At 50.1% G+C, this 21,009-nt stretch overlaps 2 protein-coding genes and 1 long non-coding RNA gene across 13 annotated transcripts in view; 2 read left to right on the forward strand and 1 right to left on the reverse strand.

Moving 5' to 3' along the window:
- Positions 1 to 2,985, reverse strand: part of CARS2 (cysteinyl-tRNA synthetase 2, mitochondrial) — a 38,532-nt gene extending 35,547 nt beyond the window's left edge. For 2 of the 8 annotated variants that reach the window (XM_041119478.1, XM_041119479.1), the window contains exons 1-3: positions 2,915 to 2,975; positions 2,236 to 2,401; positions 1,284 to 1,334 (exon numbers count right to left, since the gene is read on the reverse strand). In XM_041119478.1, coding sequence (XP_040975412.1) covers positions 1,284 to 1,334; positions 2,236 to 2,401; positions 2,915 to 2,963 — 266 coding nt within the window. In that variant the 5' untranslated portion in view covers positions 2,964 to 2,975. Of the gene's footprint in view, positions 1 to 1,283; positions 1,335 to 1,435; positions 1,768 to 2,227; positions 2,423 to 2,914 lie in introns of those variants that run through there. The other 6 variants (XM_029998776.2, XM_029998775.2, XM_029998774.2 and 3 more) reach the window with 5 other exon arrangements.
- Positions 1,810 to 4,778, forward strand: LOC115334529. Its single transcript, XR_003921141.2, has 2 exons — positions 1,810 to 1,876; positions 2,405 to 4,778. It is a non-coding gene; the product is annotated as an uncharacterized LOC115334529 (long non-coding RNA).
- A 5,406-nt stretch (positions 4,779 to 10,184) lies between these two features.
- ING1 (inhibitor of growth family member 1) lies at positions 10,185 to 16,805 on the forward strand. Of its 4 annotated transcripts, none has more exons than XM_029998780.2 (2): positions 10,185 to 11,131; positions 15,176 to 16,805. In XM_029998780.2, exons 1-2 carry the CDS (start codon positions 10,279 to 10,281, stop codon positions 15,877 to 15,879), a joined length of 1,557 nt encoding a protein of 518 aa, XP_029854640.1. In that variant the 5' UTR covers positions 10,185 to 10,278; the 3' UTR covers positions 15,880 to 16,805. The 4 variants fall into 4 exon arrangements, with proteins under 4 accessions (XP_029854640.1, XP_029854643.1, XP_029854644.1 ...); XM_029998783.2 differs by lacking the exon at positions 10,185 to 11,131 and adding an exon at positions 13,098 to 13,471; XM_029998784.2 differs by lacking the exon at positions 10,185 to 11,131 and adding an exon at positions 13,525 to 13,589.
- Positions 16,806 to 21,009: the final 4,204 nt, after the last annotated feature.

The raw sequence follows: 21,009 nt of genomic DNA on the forward strand, positions 1-21,009 counted from the left end.
TGAAGGTACTAAGTACAAACAAAATAATTCAAGATATCGTTTTCTTGATTTTTAGATCACCAGTAAAAAGCCAGGTTAGTTTTCTGCTAAGACTGGAAAAAAGCAAGGAGGAAAAAAAAGACACCACCACATACACACAACAGTACAGCAGCGTTTAAAGAGATGTTGCCAACAGTATTTTTACATGATTGGTATTTTAAAACTTCCCTTTTAGAGAAAGAAGGAGCAGTTGTGCAGTACCGCGATAGCTCAACACTGAGCAAAATTCAACACAAGTTTCTGAATGAACTTGAGAGAGGACCAGAAGCTGTGAAATGCCCTACATTAAAAGGGAATTACTCAAATACACAGCATCTGATCTTCGTACAGATGGCAATTATCTGAGAAACTCCTACTCTTCCAAGGAACCCGATACATCTTGTTCTTTTAAGAATTAGGAGACAGGAGCTCAAGAGCAGCTCAGCTGCAGCAATTCCCCTCAGCTTCTCAGGAAGCCGCAGGCACCCTGCCTCTCTCCTCATCAGGCACACTGCTTTAAAACACCTGGCAGCAACCTTCGCTGGTGTATTTACAGTACTTTTTCAAAAAGTTACTTATAATGAAGCTGGTTTATTATTGTAATTATCCTAATGACCCATGGAGAAAATGCTGTGCTGTTTCGGGTTGGTTTTGTTTGGTTTTGTTTTTTTTTTTTAAACACAGTAAGCCACAGAACTGTTAGTCTGCAAAAAGGCATTTAAACCACCTGGGCTTTCCGAGATTTAAGAGCAGATGCTGTTAACCTCAAAAGCAACTTTTTAATAGTCACCCCTGAACGGCTTTTCCTTGGTGCCGACAGAGCGGCCGAACTAAATTCGGGGCAAAACTGTAATTTCACACGGACAAGAGGCTCTGCTCCAGGACCCCAACTCCCCTGCACAAGAGCTCACGTTATGCCGGTATGATTTGAAACAACTCACCCTGCCCAGCAAAAAAAAAAAACAAAAATAAAAACCCAAACCTGCGCGTTCTTCATACTTTCCGCCCCGCTGTTGTGCCTCTGCCTAGGAAGAGCTGCACCGACAGCCCTTCCCGGGCTTCCCGAGGCCGAGAAGTAACAGCTATCCCAGGTCGGATTTTGCCCTTTGCGCGGACCCGGCGGGCTCCGTCGCCCGTGCCCGGGCTGCCCGCTACGGCGGACGCCCCGCGCTCCCGCCGGGCTCCCACCCGCGCCGTGCCCACGCAGGACGGGGCTCTCCCCCCCCCCCCCTCCAGCCCCCGCCGTGATTCGGGACGCGACTCACCAGGCGTGCCCGAGGTGCGCCCGGTCGTACACCGTCGGCCCGCAGCTGTACCTGCGGAGAGGGGAGGCAAACCGCACCCGTCACCCCCAGCCCGCCCGGCGGGCCCGGTCCCTCCGTGTCGTCCCCCCCCCCCCCCAAACCCCCACCGCTACCAGGTCGCCACTCCTCCCGTGGCCAGTACGAGCGGCTCCTTGCTCCGGCTCCGGCTGTTGTAAGCCACGATCCCGCTGTCCCGCCCCGCCGGCGGCACCCACTCCCGCCGCTGCCGCCCGGCGCCGCAACACCGCCGGGCCGCCGCCTTCCCGGGGCCGGGGCCGGGGCCGCAGCGCCGGGCCGCTGCCGCCGCCGCTCCGCGCAGCATGGCCACGGCCACGGCGGGCGGGGAACCGGCGGCTCCACCTCTAGCGCGGGGAGGGCGAGGGGAGCGGGGACAACCCGCCGCGACACCCGCGCCGCCTGTACCGGGAAACAGCCGGCCAGCGCGGGTAGCTACAGCCGGCGCGGCAGGAAGAGGCGGAGCCTGCGGGGCCGGGGCCGCCGCCTCCCGCCGGGACGCCCGGCCCGGCCCGGGCGCTCGGAGGAGCGGCCCCGCGGTGAGTCCGGCCGTGCCCCGCTGGAAGGCGGCCGAAATCGCGCGTCCCCAGCCCTGCGCTTCGGTGCGACTGACCCCGCGGGCGGTGTCTTCCTCGCGAGGTCTTTAGTGGGGGAGTTCGTAGGAAATAACGTGATAGTTTAGCAAAACGGGCTCCGCTGTGTCAAGTCCATTCGGTCAAACGCGGGGGGGGGGGGGGGGGGGTCCTGTTTTACGCTGCCTTTCAGGTCAGGGGACGGCAGGCAGCCTGTTAGCTCCTGACACAAAAAGGCGGTGTGACATTCCCAAGCTGGACTTGATAAATCAGAGAGTCTCAAAAATGACTTCTGCACCCCCAGTTACTCCCACGTACCTGTGTACCTGGGTATTTTCAAAAACGAGATGAACTGCTGCGAGTGAGGCACCCTGGGCATTAGCCGGCCGACCGTCGAGGCCCGCATCCTTCCCGGCATCAGGACAAGCAAAGGGCGCGTGTTTTCTGATGATGCTCCTCTCATCTCTGTGGGTTTTTTTTTTTTATATCTTTCAGAGCACACCAAGGAAAAAGAGCTTCACTGGCTGCAGTGCCTTGATCCACTTTGGAAATTAGGAGCTACTTAACTAGAGTGAATAGCGTATAATGGAACAGACCTATAATGGAACAGACCTAACGGTGCCAAAAGTCTTTTTTAACTAGTGTCTCGTTTCCAAAAGTAACTATGACCAGGTATGAAGGAAACGAGTGAGAACTCTACAAGCATATATAGTATTTTCCCAGCTACTCCCGCAGCTTCCAACCAGATGACATCCTCAGCTGAATGCTTTGGGGTACCACAGGTCTACTGCCATTTTTAGGAAGCATCCTCTTGGCACGTGTTGAAGCTGAGGCCCCTTAACTCCAGTCGCGACCACCCTTGCTCGTGTATGAGAGGAGAGAGCGAGCCGTCGGTTCCAGCACATGCTGTCTGCCCCGCACTCCCAACCATCCTCCATACGAGCCTCTAAGCAGGCTGTTCGGAGCAGAGCCTTTTCAGGTCTCCCAGACCACTGCCCTCCTCACCTGCTAAAGCATCGTCTTGGCCTCTGGGAGGAAGGCAATGCTGAGGCATCACAGCCTTTCTTGACTGGACGCTGCAGGGAACAGGTCTGCCCGTGGTGAACTGCCTCACAGAAGTCCTTGTATTGTTTCCTCTTCTATCTGCCAGGGACAGGTTTGATAGATTTTTCTCACATTAATATGATCATTTAAAATCATTGCTTTTACATAATGATAGATGTTTGTCTACAGCTTGCTTCATTTTAGACAGTGTCAGATATAAAGCCCTACCAGTGACAAATGTTTCCTTTTTTCTTAATATGCGCTTTCCACAATATTTTTCATTTAACAGTCTTAACTTTTTGATCAAATAAGAAAGCTGTTTTATGGGTTTGCTAATTTGAGACTAGCTAGGATGAAACTGAAGACACCATCCAATAACCTTTGTAAATGTTTGCTTTGTATGTTTCTCAGGAAGCTTCACAAGCCAATTATTTCAGTTTCCATAGTGAGCCGGTTTGATGTCTTTGCAGTGCAACACACATCCTGTTAAGAGTTGTCATTAACTCTGTTGGCTTCTTTGTTCTGTATGGTGCCAAGCACTTTGCCGGAGTCCAAATCAATACTAAGTAACAATGGATGTTTTTTAGCCTTAATTCCAGGTTTAGCTATCATGGATGAAACTGCCAACAGATCAGAAGAATGCAGGAGCTTTTTTTTTCCCCGGTGGTTTCAAGAAGGCTTAGTGTCTGCGCTACCCAGACTGGCTTTTAGCATTTAGTCCAGAAACCTCTGTCCTGCTGTAAAACACTATTTTCTGGGGGTGGGAAAGGCCACAATTATTAAATGCCTGAAATAAACAGTTAACGTCATTCATCCTTGAGATTTGTTTTAATGCAGTAGAATAAATTCAATGGAACGGTGGAAAGTATTCTACAAGCACTGAAGTACCAAAAGAACGTAATTTGAAATGAAAAGCAATACTAATGCCAATGGATTAGAACCATAAATTACATACTTTAAAAATACCAACATTCTCAGAAACCATTAGTCTATGGCTGTAAGCACACGTCTACTTAACCACCTATCACTACCTCCCTTTCCGATACCCTTATTCCTGGCCTGGGACACGTGGAATGAGATGATACTCATCTACCAGAGAGGCAGAATAGCAGCAAAGGATTTTCTGCCCCCATCAGGAGATTCATCTTTGCTTCCACCTGGAGCAGAAGATGCCTTTAGAGGTTGCCAGCAGCGGGAGCCAGGGTACACCCGATCGGTGCCAGGCCTGGGCCTGCTCTCCTCCTGTTACTTCTGCATTTTCTGCTCAACAGCTAGCAGGAGATGGGGTCTGCAGAGTGGTACATCTCTTGGTCAGAATCCCACTGAGGTGTGTCTACCTGAACTTCAGGTAAACCCTCGTTTCAAGGGGACACCCATGTATTTAATATTGTCAGGTCACCGTCTCACGTTTTTCTTAGGAGCCGTTAAGGCTAAAACTTCCTTTTTTGAAATAAAGAAGGAAACTCTAAGGTAAAGAGGTGGCTCCTGAACGCCTTAGTGCGGGTTTATGTATTTTCTGTCCCTTTATCTGCATGTGCAAGAAGGCATTGTTTCATCCGTTGGGGGCTTGATCAAAAGGGAAAATCTGGTGGAAGCACAGCTCTGTGTGCTCTCCACCAGCAGCTCTGCGTGCTCTCCACCAGCAGCTCTGCAGCACCTCTGTGGTGGGCAGGGAGGATCTTTGGGGGTTCTGGCTCACCTGGCTCCTCATGTATTTTCCAGTTTCCAGTCCCAGGACTACCTACAAGATTTGTCCCCGGAGGCAAGATCAGTGGGCAAATCCCAGAGCATGTTTTGTATTGTAAGTAAATAAACAAAAATTGAGTTAAAAATTCATTTTTCCTTTCTATTTGTTATTAGGTGATACGTAAGGATTTACAGTTTTCCCCCTATTGCTAAAAGGACTGCATTTTTCTTCTCAAAAATTAAACCATACCATCTTAAAATTGTTGACAGAGGAGAAAGGTTGCATTTGTTGTGTTATCAAGAGCATGTTTCCAGTACTTGTAGCCCTTCTTGTCAGATTCTAGTTCAGGAACCTGGTGAGGAGGCTGACCCTGAGAAAATAAGGGGGAAAAAGGTTGTAAAGACAAACTACAAGCCAAAAGCAAAGATGAGCTAAATCCACTGCAGTGGACTGAATTTCTCTTGGCACTCTGTACTAGTCTGTAATAACAGACACATTTTGACTTACCTTTTATAGTCTTATTTTTACAAAACCAACCTAGGTGCTTGTCAGTTTGTCTAAGAATCTTGTTTAATTTTTAATTTTTAAAAGGAGAATAAAAATTGTCTCAAGCTTATTACAAATGCTTGACTCGGAAATATTGTAAATGTTGAGTGGCCATTCCGCCAAATATTCACAAAGTAAAGAGTATGTTTTATAAAAGAGAAATCATCTTGAGATACCTATTCTAGAAGAGTGATCCTGGGGAAATGAAATAAAACTGCAAAAGAAATTTCACTGGTGGACATAAAGAACAAAACAAACTCTCCTGCTCTTATCAAAAGCCTAGTAGGCTGGGCCCTGAGTTTTTAACACCGTCTACTATTGTTCAGACAACCTACCCATCAACTGCTCTAACAAATGCTGCCTGTTTTTTCATCAGAAGTGTTGGGGTCCTGCGCCACAGTTCACAGAAACAAGCCCGAGGGCTGGTACGGATTCAGTCAGGGGTCAGATTGGTGTCTTTGTCAGTGGTTTCCAACTGTTGAGGTGTATCTCTCTTGAACTCAGTGCGGGATTGACTCAATGCTGGGACAACTCAGGTGTACTTCTGCCTTGGCCTTGTACTGCAGTGCACAATTACTAGTTCCAGTCAGAGTTTTTCGCTCACCCTTAATGCCGGTGCTGTTTAAGCTCACTAGGTGCAGCAGGTGCAAGAAAGAGATGGCAGCAGCCAGAAAAGAGGTGTGGAAAGAGGCAGTGAGTGCAACAGTCTCAGGGCAAGCAGAGGAAGAGATGAGGAGCTGTATCCAGTGAAATACCTGTTTTCTTAAGTGGGACTTGACTTAAAAAAAAAAAAAAAAAAAAAAAAAAGGACAAAAAGTTTAGAATGGCAGGCCTACGTTAGGTAAGTGTTTGAGAAGTTCATGAAGTTCTTGAACCTTCACTGGGAAGCAGAAAAAGGACCAACTCAGCCAGATCTGTTTTCCAGATTTTAGAATCCATTAATCCCACATCATTTGCTGACATGAACAGGTATTTCTGCCCCAAATATCTGTAAATGGTATACACTGTCCGCTGCACAGACAATGCATACTGCATGAAAGTGTGAACTATCACTTGTCTGCTGGTCTTCATACTTGCAAACCTCAGTGCTACTCATCTTGCATGTTAACGTTTTGCAGTTTTGTTTCAAAACCTTCAACCATAAGCAAATGAATAGACTTGTAAAATTCTATTACCATCACCCAGGTAAGTATGAATTTAGCCTTATAAACAGACAAACAAGCCAAAAAACCAACCCCATATGTAACTGTAGAAGAGAGGGATTAAGCTATTAAATGGTGCAGAAACAGCAATTAGAAGGAATAACTCATCTGATTGGTCTGTACCTATAAAGTATAATGACTAACAATCAGAAGACACTATCTTTTCTAATAAATAGAGACACAGCTGTAGTGATTACACAGTATTTCATATAGCAATATTCAACTAGGGCAGAGAAAGAAAAAGGAGGCCGCCAGAATTCCTTGTACCAGCTATCCTCGTATATTCAGTATCTGCATTTGTGGAACATGTTTGGGATTTTATGTTCCTCTTATTAAGAATTCTGAACTTTATGCCGATGAGCTAGAATAACCATAGTGACTGGAATAACTGTAATTACTAGAATATTTGTATGTTATATGAAGTATATGTTATATAATAATATATATATATACACACACACATAATATGTACGTTACACAGTAGTTGTGAGAGTTGTTGATCTGGTTATAGGTTTCCTTGATTCCCATTGTTCTGAGTTTAGATCTTTAGTAAGGTAACGGCTTCAAGAAACTTTTGAAAACCCCAGAGACTGGGGTTTCTAAACAGGAAAGATTTCTTGTAATCGGAGCAAAGGGGCTTGGAAGCAGGAGGAGGAGATACATACTTTATCCTCCCGTGAAGTATAGAAAACAGGAAGATAATGAAGCCCACAAGTCTCTTCCTTCTTTGACACATGACAATTGTTCCCTACACTTCTACTTGTGAGCACTCCACCAGCGTAAGAAATGGGCCCCTAATATGAAAAAAGAACTGAAACTCCATTCAAAATCTCCCATCTCTCACTTACTGCAGTTCAGAGGCAAGAGGCCAAAATGAAAGCGGAGGAGGAGGAAAAGCAGAGGTGGGCAACGGGTGTCAGCTCCACATCTTCCAAAAACTTTCCAACCTGGAGATGTACACATATACCTGGATTTCCCACCACCACTAGCTGACATGCTGCTGAGCCCAGAGGGGGGTGCAGAGAATAGGTGTTTCTGGGTACAGGTGTATCTGATTACACTGTAATGTACACATCTGATTAGCACTACACAAAGCACCGAGAATCATCTTTGGGAAATGCGACAGGGGACCTTCAAAGCGTGTACCAAATGCGTCCTCATGTGAGCTCAGTCCCATCCTTTCTGTAGGACTTGTGCGAAGTCCGATGGTGGGTTTTTTCTGTCACTCTTCTGGCAACGTATGAGAGGCTAATGGAGGAAGATCTAGTAGACAGGACTTTTAAGAGGCAGATGATACCAAGCTCTCTATCCTCAGTGCTTCCAAGCCTATCAATACTTTTGAGCAAATTACTGAAGCCTAGCAGGCCACAACTAGACCGGAAAGTTGTACCTTTCTAATTTTTTTTTTTTTTTTGTCTATAAAGAGGAAGGACAGAAGTTCTTGTTTAGTAAATTAGCAGGTACTTTTACAAACTGATTTATTATTTGTATGTGTAATTACTATTGTGTGTCCAGAACGGTGGTTAACTTTTTTGCAAGAATGACTCTTATGGGGACTCATTTGGATTCTTTTCAGATGTCTTGCCTCTACTGAGTCATAATTATTGGCTCGGGTTCTTATACTAGCCAGGGGACTGTTAACTACCTGTCATTGCCGACAGTGGCTCAGCTTCTTCAAGGCAAGAGTGAAACAGGCTGTAACTACCAAGGTGGTGCCAACAATTTAGAATAGGTGTTCCCAGGCTAGTGCTGCCAATACACAACTCCCTCTCGATGCCACCCTAAACCAGAGCACACAGGTCCAGAAACACTGGCTTGGAGCGCTGCCTAGATGCCGTAGTACTCATTGTAATTTACATACACAAGTTCTCCGGTTTTCGAGGTTTACATCAGCAAGTACAGCAACTCATGGAAACAGAAAACGAGGGGAAGAAAAAAACCGGAGAACTTACAGGTATCTTCAGAAAACGAGCAACTGCCCTCTGAAACCTGCCCGAAGCAGTGGGGCAGAGTCAGTTCAAAACAGGCTTGGCCTACGGTATCATCTCTGCTCCTCCGAAGTATTTCGGTGCCTGGCTCCCTGAACACCCCACTCTGAAGCGTTCGGACACCAAGTTGGTGACAGCAGCAGAAATACTTAAGTGGGGTTCAGATGCTGAGGTCCTCCGTCAGGCCGTCGCTCCCTGCGTTCCCTACAACAGAGTATCAGCGCCTCAATACGCAACGACTGTACCAGCAAGTCTGAGCGTTCAGAAGTGATGAGTCAGTCTCCCCGAAATTAGGGGATTGCCAGTGACGTTTTTTTTAAAGAAAATACGAGGCAGAAAGCGTGCGTTGTTTTGCTTCGCTGGAGCCGGGCGAGGGTTTTCCAGGCCCGCCTTCCCCGCCCCTGGCTACCGGACACCGCCGATCCCGGCGGGACCGGGTGCCTGCGGGCTCCGGGGACTTCCCGAGAGGAAATGTCAGGTAAACGCCACCGCATCTCCCTCAGGACAGACGACAGAAAATCGCCGGCGCTGCCGACGGCGCTTCCCCCCCCCCGCCGGAGCGGAGCCCGCCCAGCCGCCGCCTCCCCTCAGCGCCCGCCCCGCCTCCCGCCGCCCTCGGGGGAGAGGGGGAGCCCGGCCGCCGGGGGGGAGACGGGTTTGGCAGCCCCCCCGGGGGGGGGGGGGGCAGCCTCCCCGCGCCCCCCAGTCCGGCGCGTTAACCGGGACAGCTGCCGGGTACGAACGGCCACGGCAGCAACTTCAGGGGACACAAGGCAGGCTGGCCCCAGCCCCGGGAAGGGTGACCGGCAGCGGGGTCCTTCCTCACGGGCCACCCTGGCGCGGAGAACTCGAGCGGCACGGGGCTGAACCCGGCGCCCTTCTTCCTCCTCCTCACCGGAGGCGCTCGGAGCCCTCTCCGCCGGGCGCCCAGGCGGAGCGGGGGCAGCCCCCCCGCCCCGCTACCTCCTTCCCTGCCTGCCGCAGCCCGCTGAGCGGGGGAAGGGGGGCCGCGGCAAACCCGCCCGCCCTCTCCGGGGCCGCTGGGAAACGTAGTCGGATCCCGTCCGCGACGGACGGCTCCATCTTCTCTCCGCGCTGCGGAGAGTGCGCATGCGCGGCCCCGCCTCCCGCCCCCCCCCCCGCACGTTACCCCGCCCCTTTGCCGCGGCCGGTATCCCGGGCAGCGTTGTCACGGCGGCCGTCCGCTCGCCCGCCCGCCTTCCCTCCCTTCTGGCGAGGATTGGCCGAGGGAGCTGCGGGGCGGGATAGGAGGGAAGAGGCGATTGGCTGGGACGGGTGTCACCCGCCGCGGGGATGATTGATGCGGCTGCCTGGTGAGGAGAGAGGGAGGGAGGGAGGCAGCGCTTCTCCTCAGCTCAGCGTCCGGCGCCGCGCCGGGTACAGCCCTGTCCCCGGAGCGGGGCGGTGGCGTCGCAAGGTTCCCGCTGCCCCGTCCCGTCCCTCCTAGGAGAAGCCCTGGGGAGCTGCTCCTTTCCGGGCCTGAGCGCGGGCTCCGCCACCAGCTCTGGGGAGGCGAGAGACTCCTCCAAAAGTCCGTGCCCTACCGCAAAAGCATCCAACTTCCCCCGCTCGCAAGCTCCGGCCCCGCGCTCTCCCCTCAGCCTCCCCGCCGGCCGCTCTCCTCACGGCGTCCGCGCAACTTCACCGGACCCTCCGCCTTCCCCCCCCCCCCCCCTTCCCCGCACCACCACAACCACCTTCCCCCGGCCCGGCCCGGCCGCGGGGGCTTCCTGCCGGCACCGAGCCGCCCACCCCCTCGCTAACGACCGCATCCCCTACCGCCTTCCCTCCCCAAACGTGAGTAAGGGGAGGAGGGACGATGAATATGCAGAGAAACGCTGGCCCCGCCGCGGTTCCGGGCGGGGGAGGGGGAGAGTGTGTATGTGTGTGTGTGTGTGTGCGCGCGGCGAGTGTGCCAGTGTGTGTGTGTGTGTGTGTGTGTGTGTACACAGCGCTGGGAGGGGTGCGCATGCGCCGTGCGTGGCGGGGCTGAATGTTTCCCAAGTGTTTGAAACTGGTATTTGGGTTTTCCACGTTGGATCAAGTGCGGCGTATGGGAGCGAGGAGGCTGCGTTAGGATCGCCGGGGAGCGGCGGTGAGGAGAGCGGGGAAGGGGGGAGCGGAGGAGAAGCGGAGCGGAGCGGCGCTGGCGCAGGCAGAGGGGCTGCCGCTGCTTCTGACAGACACTTTGCAGAGCACATTTTGTTTCCAGATTGTTTCGGAGGAGCTGGCTTAAGCCCCCCTCCTTTCTCCTCCTCCTCCTCCCCCCCCCCCCTCACACACACACACACAAATCCCTCTGATTGTTCCTACCACCTCCTTCGTGAATTACCCACAACGACAGCCATTCAATCAGCTGCTGCTGGCTGTAGGGGACTGGCGGAGGGTGTGTGTGTGTGTCTCTCTCCGTTTCACACAAGAGGAGTCAGATGTAGCTTCTCTCGGTTTTTTGGGGGAGCTACAGAGAGAGGTGGGCAGGGAGTGAGCCGTTCATCGGGGTTACCGTCTTTGGAGGGAGCAGCACTTGCTCTCGCACAGACAGGGAGAGAGAGGTGTGGGGAAGGATATTTTTTTTTTTTTTTCCTTTGCCGGATGAAAATGTTGAGTCCTGCAAACGGAGACCAGCTTCACCTAGTGAACTATGTGGAGGATTATCTGGACTCCATCGAGTCCATGCCCTTCGATCTGCAGAGAAATGTCTCCTTGATGAGGGAAATTGACGCCAAATATCAAGGTAAGTGCTTTCTCCGTGTGTGTGTGTGTGTCCGTGTGTGTGGTATGGGGCTCGGGGGGGGGGGGGGGGGGGAGGGTGTCTTTCCCTTTCTTTTCTTCAGAGCTGAGCCTCGGCTCCGTTTGCCCCTCTGCACCCCACGGGGATGGTAGTTTTATTTTTGGGAGGTGAAAGGAGGGAGAAAGCCGGGAGGAGAGATCCGAGGAGAGAGAGGGGCTGATCTGCAGCGTTAGCTCTTGTCATGGGGCGGAACAAAAGGTCTCCAGCTCCTCTTATTAAGCAAGGACTCTGCTTTTCTGTGTAAATTGCTGGCCAAGAAGGCGGGGGCAGGGAAGTGGGGTGTGCGGTGCACAAAGGGGGGCCGGCCCCGGCCGTGGGGCTGAGGTGGAAGGGTTTCGGGGTACGGAAGAAAGTGCTGGGTGGACAGAGAGGGAGAGATTACAGCACAACATTTAGGAATGTACAGTATTCATTATGGCTGTAGTAGGGGAGAGAGGCAGCTAGTGAGGGAGGGAGGGAGGGAAGGAGGGAGGGAGGGAGGAGAGGGGGGTTAGGCGAGAGTGGGGGGCAGGGTGTGCTTTCTTCGCTCCCTCCTCGGGGGGTTTCGTTTCACCCCGGTAAAGCAGCCCCGCTCCGTGGGGCGGGAGGGGGGGGGGGACACACGGGACTGGCGTGTGCGGTGTGGGGTGTGCGTGAAAGGGGACGGGGGGGGGGGAGGATACGGTCGGGTTTACGGATGTGCTGAAGGCTGAAGTGCCCCCTCCCTCCCTTCCCTCCCCTCCCCGCGCTGCCGGCACTCGGGGCACGCTGTCCCCATGGCCCACGGGCGGAGGGAAGGGGGGAGGCCAGTTTGTGCGGGGCTCGGGGCAGCTTTGTCACTTGCTCGCTGGTGTCCGCTCGGGAAGGGGGGGAGGGGAGGGCTTTATTCGGTGCCACCGGCAGCGGTGACAGCCGGGGTACCGGGCGGGGAGGAGGACACCCCCCCCCCCCCCCTTCCTCCTTTCCCCCCCCGGCGGGCGCGCCGCCCCGCGCCCCCGTCCATGTGGCCTTAGGGGGCGGTGGGCAGCGAACCCTGCGGTTCCCCCGGCCGCTCGTCGGGCAGCCCGGGGGCTCCAGGGGGGCACTTCTTTGGCCGGGGGGGGGGGGACACCGGGCCGGGCAAAGGAGGGGAGGGCGGGCAGCGCGCTCCGAGCCCACGCCACCGGGCGCGCACCGCCACGCTCAGCGGGCGCCTCCGCGCTTTGCTGGGGAATCGGCGTCGTCGCGGCTTTTATCGACGCCCCTCGTTAGCATATCGCGGCTCGCCCCGCCCCTTGGCGGCGCTGATAGGGGGGGTAGCTTCCCCACGGACCGGCCGCGGCCCGCCCCCCTCTCGCCGATTGGTCCTCGGTCCGGGCTATTCCGCCTTGTGCCCCGCCTCCTTGTGACGTTTCGAGAAGCAACTTTTTTGTGGGGTTGATTTGAATATCTCGGCCTGCCCCGGCTTGCGCGTTCTGATTGGCTGGGGCGGCAGCAGCGGGCAGGCCAACCTTGGGCGTCCGGAGAGTGACTGACGTGTTCTCGGGACGGGGGACGCCGCTCTTCCCGCCTCCTCTTGCTCGTGAATGGCGCGGCGGTGCCGGAGGGGGCGGGCTCAAGCTCCCTCCGCCCGCTGCGATTGGCTGCCTTTCCCCCCTCCCTCCCTTGGCTATTATTTTTTACTCTTCTGGTTCTTTCTGGTTCCGATTGGCAACAGCGGGCCGGCAGGGGCGGGCTCTCCCCCTCGGCGCCTCTGATAGGCGCCCAGGTGGGCGGGCCGCCGCGCCTCTCCGCCCGGTGGCCGCCGCCTGCTCCCGCGCCCCGCCTCCGCTGTGACGCCGCCAACCGGGAAGGGGAGGGGAGGGGGGGGGGCAGAGAACCGCCGCCGGTTTCCTGCCGGAGAACAATAGCTGCTCCGTCACTTCCGGGGCGTTGCCGCCGCGCTGGTTGCTAGGAGAAGGCGGCGGGCGGGCGGGCTGCCCCGCGTCCGCACCGTAATGGCGGCGCCTGGAGCCCGCACCGGCACCGGGAGACGGAGAGCTGCCTTGGGCCGCCTCCCGCCGGCCGTGGCTGCCGTCCCGCCCGCCTCCGCCGTCCCCTGCGTGGGTGGGGGGTTGTCTCCCCGTGAGGGCCGCGGAACCGTACTGGGAATAAAGCTCTCGGAACGCGGGACGCCTTTTTTTAATCGTGATTTTCGTTGTGGTTTCAGTGGCGCGCGCTCCCACCCGGTGAACAACGGCGCAAATCGCGCAAAAACCCCGATTGTTGTGTGGTAGCAAGAGAGAGAGTGTCCGTGATGAAAGCTAGCCTCCCCGCCAGACGGAGGTGGGTTGAAGGGGACCCATCAGTCCAGGGCCAAAACTCGGAACGTAAAACTTCTGCCTCTCAGCCCTTGGACGTACTTAACGCTGGGCCTGTAGTCTTCCCGAATCCTTAATCTTCTGTACGTTTGGGGCTTTTTTTTGGTGGTGGTTTGGGTTCGGGGTTTTCCTTTCTCTTTCGTTTAGGGTTGTTTTGTAGCCAGGAAAAAAAGGCGTTCTCTTAAGATAGTTCGTAACGCATTGGAATACTAATTTTGGTCAGATAGGTTATATTCAGTACCGGCTGACAGGTTGTGCTTGACCGATGTGAGAAGCATAGGCTGCAGCTCTAAAAACTGAAGTAAAACTTGCGTAAACTTTCCATGTCTTCACTAGAAATTAGGAACACGTGTGTTCAAAAAAATCTGCCCAGGCAAGACAAAACCTAAATCACAGGATAACAGTTAGTTGCATATGTATCACATTCTCTTGTTTTAAAACTTACTTTTTTTTTTTTTTAATGTTTTGGTAATGCCATTTCCATGTATAAGAGATCCTGGTTTCTGTTAGGTGAATTGAGGTTAGATTTTACATGTCAGTATATTTTGCTTCTCTAAGGCAGAACGTTCTAACCTGTGAGAACAGGAAAAATCAGAGAAGAAAGGAGATGCAGGAAAAACATTCGGCATGTTTTTGAGGACTGACTTGGTATAGAAATGCTGAGTGTTCTGTATGTTTGAGTTGATTTGAGTATTGCAGTGAAACTCAAAAACATCTGCTTAAAAATACGTTTCTAGAACTGTTCTTGAAACTTTTAACACTTTTGTGCAGTGTTCTTTCTTATAAACTGTTGGTGCACTTCAAGATCTAACGTATTTTCAGTGTTGGCATTTTAAATTGGAAGCTCTAGCTGCTCCAATTGTTGCATATCATCCTTAATGTTATCTTCTAACTACTTCATCTCCTTCTTTGCAGTAAATATTTAATGACAGTTATATTTCTGTGTTTTAAAAAGCAAGCAACAGGTATTTTGTAGAAAGTATAGGGAGGAAATCATCTAGACATCTTGGATATTGTAATCCTAACGGTGTAGTCCTAGGGATTTAAGTGGCCTCACATTTTCCGCAAAAGTAACTCAGTAGTATCAGATGAAACTTGCCATAGCTTAGGGTCCAGCCCCATGTATTTGGAGTTCTTCTGCATCAGCTGTCAAGTATGATAGTGATTATTAAGTAACCCAGCATCCGATTTCTACGCTGGTTTGCGCTTGCTTTCTCTCCCACTCTCTTTCTCCCACTCTCAGTCATTCACTAAAAATATTAATGTTGTTACACAGAAAATGTCCAGGAAAACAGTCTATCAATTTCCCCTCTAATTTTACAAATAATTTTGGGACTTTTGATGGTGTGCATGTATTTGTTTAGTTAGTTTGTTCTTTTTAATTACTGATAAGTCTAAAGGGAAGAATTGTCAGCATGCATAACGTTATATTTGGTCAGTTTTTTTTCTAAATCAGCATTTGCGTTCTATTCCTGCGGGACCGACTAGAAGAAAAGTAATCCACTGGAGTCATGAGCCCCTTCCTTGTCAGATACCAGCTTCAGGGAATCTGTCTTTGATCAGCTTTGTGCATTACGAAAAGGTGTTGCTGCGTGGAACAATATGGGAAGGTTTTGTTTCGCCATTCCCTGTGTCGAAAATATTTATAGTTTTTATTTCTTCCTTGCAGAGATTCTGAAGGACCTGGATGATTACTATGAAAAATTTAAACGAGAGACAGATGCCGTGCAGAAGAGAAGAATGTTGCACTGCATACAGAGAGCCTTGATTCGGAGTCAGGAACTGGGGGACGAGAAGATTCAAATCGTCAGTCAGATGGTGGAGCTCGTTGAGAACAGAACCAGGCAAGTGGACAGCCATGTGGAACTGTTTGAGACTTGTCAAGAGACTAACGATACCACTGGAAACAGTGGGAAAGCCAGCCAAGATAAGTCAAAGAATGAGACAATCACACAGGCTGAAAAGCCCAACAATAAGAGATCGAGGCGGCAAAGGAATAATGAGAATCGAGAAAATGCTTCAAATAATCATGATCATGATGACATCACCTCAGGAACTCCAAAGGAGAAGAAAGCAAAAACGTCCAAGAAGAAGAAACGATCCAAGGCTAAAGCAGAGAGGGAAGCTTCTCCCCCAGACCTTCCTATTGACCCTAACGAGCCAACATACTGCTTGTGCAACCAAGTCTCCTATGGAGAAATGATAGGATGCGATAATGATGAGTGCCCCATTGAGTGGTTTCACTTTTCCTGCGTGGGACTCAATCATAAACCAAAGGGCAAATGGTACTGCCCCAAATGTAGAGGAGAAAACGAGAAAACTATGGACAAGGCATTGGAGAAGTCTAAAAAAGAAAGGGCCTACAACAGGTAGTTTGTAGACTTTTCAGAGCAAAGAAGAATAGAACCACCAAACCAGTGTATTTATTGTCAGCGTCACCTTTGTTGAGGTGAAAGGATTGTAAAATGTATATTTTTAAAGGAGGTTTAAAACTGAACCATTCCTGTTGTAGGGACGGCAATAAGCAATTTTGTTTTTCATTTGGTAAACTGTAACAAGAATGTGGTCTGTGGACCAATGTATTCCAAAAGTAAAGTTATAAAAGTTTAAACTGAATATTCGGGTGGGTCTTAAAAGATAAATTAATACTTTTCTTTTTTTTTCAGTGCTGGTAGCACTCTACCCATTAAAATTTTGATGACAAATATCTCTGAAATGTAATTTCGTTTTCTTTAATGAAAATTGTTATCTACCTTTTGAGCAAAATTGTTAAATAGTTTAGCCATCTGGTTGTATCTGAATAAAGCTGCAATACATTACAAATGTAACTTCTTTTGGTGATAAGCAGTGCAAGAGCAAACAAAAGGAGGGTAAAATTTGGTTCCTGCTACAAAGTGTCAGTATAAGAGTTCAATAGCAAATGTTTAAATAGGCTTAGAGGATTATTTTTTAAAAAAAAAAGTTAATGGTTAAATTTTACACAACAAATATTTTATATGCTGGCCAAGTACCACGAGGGCCATTTTAAAATGATTGAATATGTTTTATATTTAACCAGGAAGTGGTTTAGTAATGAGACTTAACATAAACGAAGCTTTATACTGTCACAGATAGTAGTGTAGCAATCCTTAATTTGTTTAAGTTGTATAAATGTACATTTTTAAGTGGAGTTGCACTTACTGTATTATACTTGGAAATGCAGCCAAATGCCATTGTGTAACCAATGTGCATTTCCTGCTGTATGTATGAAAATTGTACAGCTGTGATATTAAGAAATAAATGAAACAACTTTGACAGTTTGCTGCTTTAGCAATCATGTTTAATGATCATTCGTATAGCTTAAAAAAAAATAAAATTGTCTTTAACCTCAGCAGCTCCAGCAAGCTGCTGCTAGGAAGCCTGAAACTGTTGTAGTGGTAACCAAATTACAGTTCTGATAATGAATCTTCATAGACTGAATGGCCAGCAAGGTCATAGGAGAGCCAAAGTAGCATTTAACTTTCCATCCAAATCTCCTCTTTTTGTGCTTGCAGTCACTCCCAGACCTGGACATTTATCTAAAAATCGATAGTATAGAGCTGGTCTTGTTCAGTTGTTTTCATGCTTTTACGCTGTGGATATAAATTATTCCATGTTTGTTATCAGCAGAAAGATCTTTTGCATTACAGCATTTTCAAAGTATTATTGCAGCCGTTCCAGGGTAGGCATTTTTATTCTTCATGGTCACCTCATACAAAAATGTACTATCTGTGACGGCGGTGCCATGTGTTAGATGAGGTGTCCAGACCCTCTGTCGCTTAGCTTTGTAGTGAAGCTTGGTCAGACTGTTTTCCTTCACCTGCGTGGCTGGAGGGGCTGATGTTCTGGCTAAGCTGGTTTGGTCTCCTCGTCCCCCTGCGGCCCTCCACTGCAAGTGAGAAGGGGACGGGACCGGCAGTAGGAAGGTTGTGAAATCTGGTGGGTCAGACAACAGTCTTGTAAGAGTATGGGAGGCTGGGGTTGGGTTTTTTTGGAACACGGCATTCTCTTAAAATTTATAATTGTGTTGTTTTGCTTCCTGGACAGTGAAACTGTACCACTGAAGTGATGCTGCTTTTTCCCAATGTATTCCAGCAGGTCTTTCTCTTGGAAGTAGGGGAGACAAGGTTTTGGATCCAGCTGAACGCAAGACAGTTGAAGGGGCTCAGTGTTTTCTAAAGATGTACTGAAAAGCCTCAAGGTGTGCTGCATCACCTTGCGTGGGCATTCCCTGCCAGGCAGACATACTCACGCTGACAAGCAGAAGTCCTGTTGTACTTCTGAATAAGTATACAAAGCGTGTGTGCGCGCATGTACCTTCGTGTTTCCAGTCGCTACAGGCTGTCACGTTACACCGAGCCATCTTTGCCCTGGGCAAACGACCACTCCGACTCACATCTCCTGCTCCTGAGGTGGTTTAGGGTTGGTGTGCAATTTCTCTACTCTCCTACCCTTCTCTTTTCCTCTTCTCTCTAAAGCCTTCTGGTTCTCCATTCTCCCTACGCACTTACTGGTCTTTCCTGCTCCTCCCTCCCTCCACTTGCTGTTGTTGTTCTAATCCCGATGTTTCTGGTCTTTTCTGCCTCGGCCGTTCTGTTGTCCTCCCACCAGCCTATGCTGAGAATGTCGATACTTGGCAGGACTGTACTAGTGAAACCCCAGTGCAGCTTTCTATAGGAACTCGTGCAGACACAGTTTCAAACCGAGCCTTTTTCATGAAACGTCTGCATTGGTTCTGCAGGGCATTTTGAATGTGAAAAGCCAGAAGAACACAACGAAGGTGCAAAGGAGTATGGTAAGAAAGTTCAGCTAAAGGTGGATCAGTAGAGCAGTATTTACACTGCCCTTAAATGAATATGTTTCCAGCTACTGAGGGCTGGCTGTGGTCTCCCGTGTTTCAGTCTTTTGCAAAAGGCAGCTGCTGATCTGCAAAGCAGCTTGGAGTTACACCGCTTTCCTCATTTTTCCAAGACTTGGGTTATCTTCCCAACTCGCGTGTTACAGGCTGCAATGCTGCTCTGCTGCTTGACCCCGAGGGCTGACTGGACCGGCATGGTGCCATTTGACAGGTCTAGTTTCAGTCAATGGGCACATATTGATGACTTTAGTTAGATGCGCAGGACTCTGCTGTGGCACTAAGCTCTTTGTTGATGGAAGTGTAGCCATCTCATGTTATACTGACACACTGCCAAGTGCTGCGTACTGTGCGAACTTTGTTCTGGCTTTGGTATCTTGTCTAAAATGCTGTCTTTACAAAATGTCTTTACAAATCCTCCTTTCTTAGTGTTGTGGTTTAACCCCAGCCAGCAACTAAGCACCAAGCAGGCACTTGGTCACTCCTCTCCCCGCCCCACAGTGGGATGGGGAGGAGAATCAAAAACAAGTAAAACTCATGGGTTGAGATAGGAACAGTTTAATCATTGAAATAAAAATTATAGTATAATAGTAATGAAAAGGAAGATAACAAAAAAAGGGTGAAATATAACCCAAGAAAGACAAGTGATGTACAATGCAATTGCTTGCCACTCGATGCCCAGTTAGTTCCTGAGCAGCGATCCCCCTCAGGCCCACCCCCTCCAGTTTATATACTGGGCATGACGTCACACGGTATGGAATACCCCTTTGGCCAGTTTGGGTCAGCTGTCCTGGCTGTGTCCCCTCCCAACTCCTTGTGCCCCTCCAGCCTTCTCGCTGGCTGGGCAGGAGAAGCTGAAAAACCCTTGACTTGGTCTAAACCCTACTGAGCAACAACTGAAAACATCAGTGTTATCAACATTCTTCTCACACTGAACCTAAAACATAGCACTGTACCAGCTACTAGGAAGAAAATTAACTCTATCCCAGCCAAAACCAGGACACTTAGTTATTCAGAGGGTGTTTAATGCTCACGAGAAACTGCCATCCTTTGAGCCAATTTTCATTATTTCTGTGTGATTTGTGACAGTGCTGTCATTTGGGGAGATCATCTGCAGGTTTGAGAAAACATCTGAATCTCGCAGTGACCCTTTCCCGCTGAGGCTGCCAACAAACGGCTTGAGTGAGAGGAAAACTCTTCTAAGAACTGAGCTAAGGCTTCTAACACGTTTCCCACAGGCTCGTGAGCGGCTATCGGGTACCGTAGCATTAATACAGTATACAAAAATCAGCAGGTGTTCGCTGAGGAGGAAGCCCCAGCAGTAGGAATTGCAAACTTAAAGTTCTCACTGAAAATGTGCAGGCAGCTGTCATCACTGCTGATCTGTGGTAGGTGACACAGGTAAGTCCATATTGTGTTGCTGAACCCTGGAGCTGATGACAAAGTCCTTCCGACTACTGAAAAGCACCGTTTCAACACGCAAGGCGAGGGAGCTGGCAGCAAACCTTACACCCGGGCCGTCCCCGTCCTCCGACGGCAGATTTGTTCTGCAGGAGGGCGGCTGGCAGTGAGGAGCTGGTGCTGAAGGCACAGGTCAGGAGGTAAAAGGCGGCAGCGAGGGAGCCCTGTGGGTGCTATGTCAGCTCCCGCTGCAAAATGTTCCCAGCGGGACAGAGAGAGAGAACCACCGTGAGCCTGAAACAGCAGAGCGAAGCTTCGGTTTCAACCGTTGTATCACCTGAAAGCATCCCAATTAAGCAGAACTACTGTCTCCATTAAGCAGCAGCAACCCTGGCCATGTGTATCATTAGGTTTAAATAGGTTTCTTACTAATTAAGCACAGTTGCTGATTAACTGTGTCCTAATTTTGTGGAGCGTGCAGAATAAATACAATTGGATTGGACTGCTGCACTGGTCTCATTTTTTGGTAGGGTGTTTTTAGTTAATCTTTGAAATTGTAATAACAATGAAAGACAGAGAGAGAGAAAATAACGTAAACTGTTTCACAGATTATAATACAAAACCAGTTCTCTGTAATAGAAATGCTTCAAAACAAATTTGAATGCCCTTGGAGTGCATTCTCTTGCTTTAGTTAGACTTATCATCATCCTCACGGCCTATTTGCTCTGCATATGTTAAAAAACCAAACCCTTGTGCTAGCCATAGCTCAAAAGAGCTAATAATTTCCCGCTTCTGAGTATCAAAAGTAGTGTGAGCATTCAATGTAATGTCAAAAAATAATCAAGCTAATAATACTTCACGCAGCTTCTTACTTTCCCAGGTATTACTGATGTCCCAAATGCAACAAGGAGGAGGAACGACACAGTAAGGAGGAGCACCGGAGCGGACGGAGTATGCGTAGGAAGCGCTGAAAGACAGTGTTAAGGTTTTCTCCTGAGTTCAGGATGCCTGGATTACTTCTCCCAGTAAGCGTTTATTGTAGTTGGCAGTCAAAACCGGCTAACGCCGCTCTGTCCCCTCTGACGGCGGGGGCTGTGTCGGTGGCCAGGACGGGGGTGAGGAGGGCTGGTGGCTCTCCCCAGCCGCGGGCTTCTGCTTGCCGATGTCTGAAGCCCGATTGCCGGGTTATGTTGATCCTTCCGTTTGCAGTATAAACGGCTTTCCCAGCG

The sequence above is a fragment of the Aquila chrysaetos genome, chromosome 23 (genome assembly GCF_900496995.4).
Source record: "Aquila chrysaetos chrysaetos chromosome 23, bAquChr1.4, whole genome shotgun sequence".
Lineage (NCBI taxonomy): Eukaryota > Metazoa > Chordata > Aves > Accipitriformes > Accipitridae > Aquila > Aquila chrysaetos.

Bases quoted from the DNA above. Each gene is read 5' to 3' on its own strand.
- ING1 (XM_029998780.2), top strand. From the start codon at position 10,279: ATGTGTGTGTGTGTGTGTGCGCGCGGCGAGTGTGCCAGTGTGTGTGTG. The intron at 11,132-15,175 runs GTAAGTGCTTTC...TCTTCCTTGCAG, and splicing joins AATTGACGCCAAATATCAAG to AGATTCTGAAGGACCTGGAT.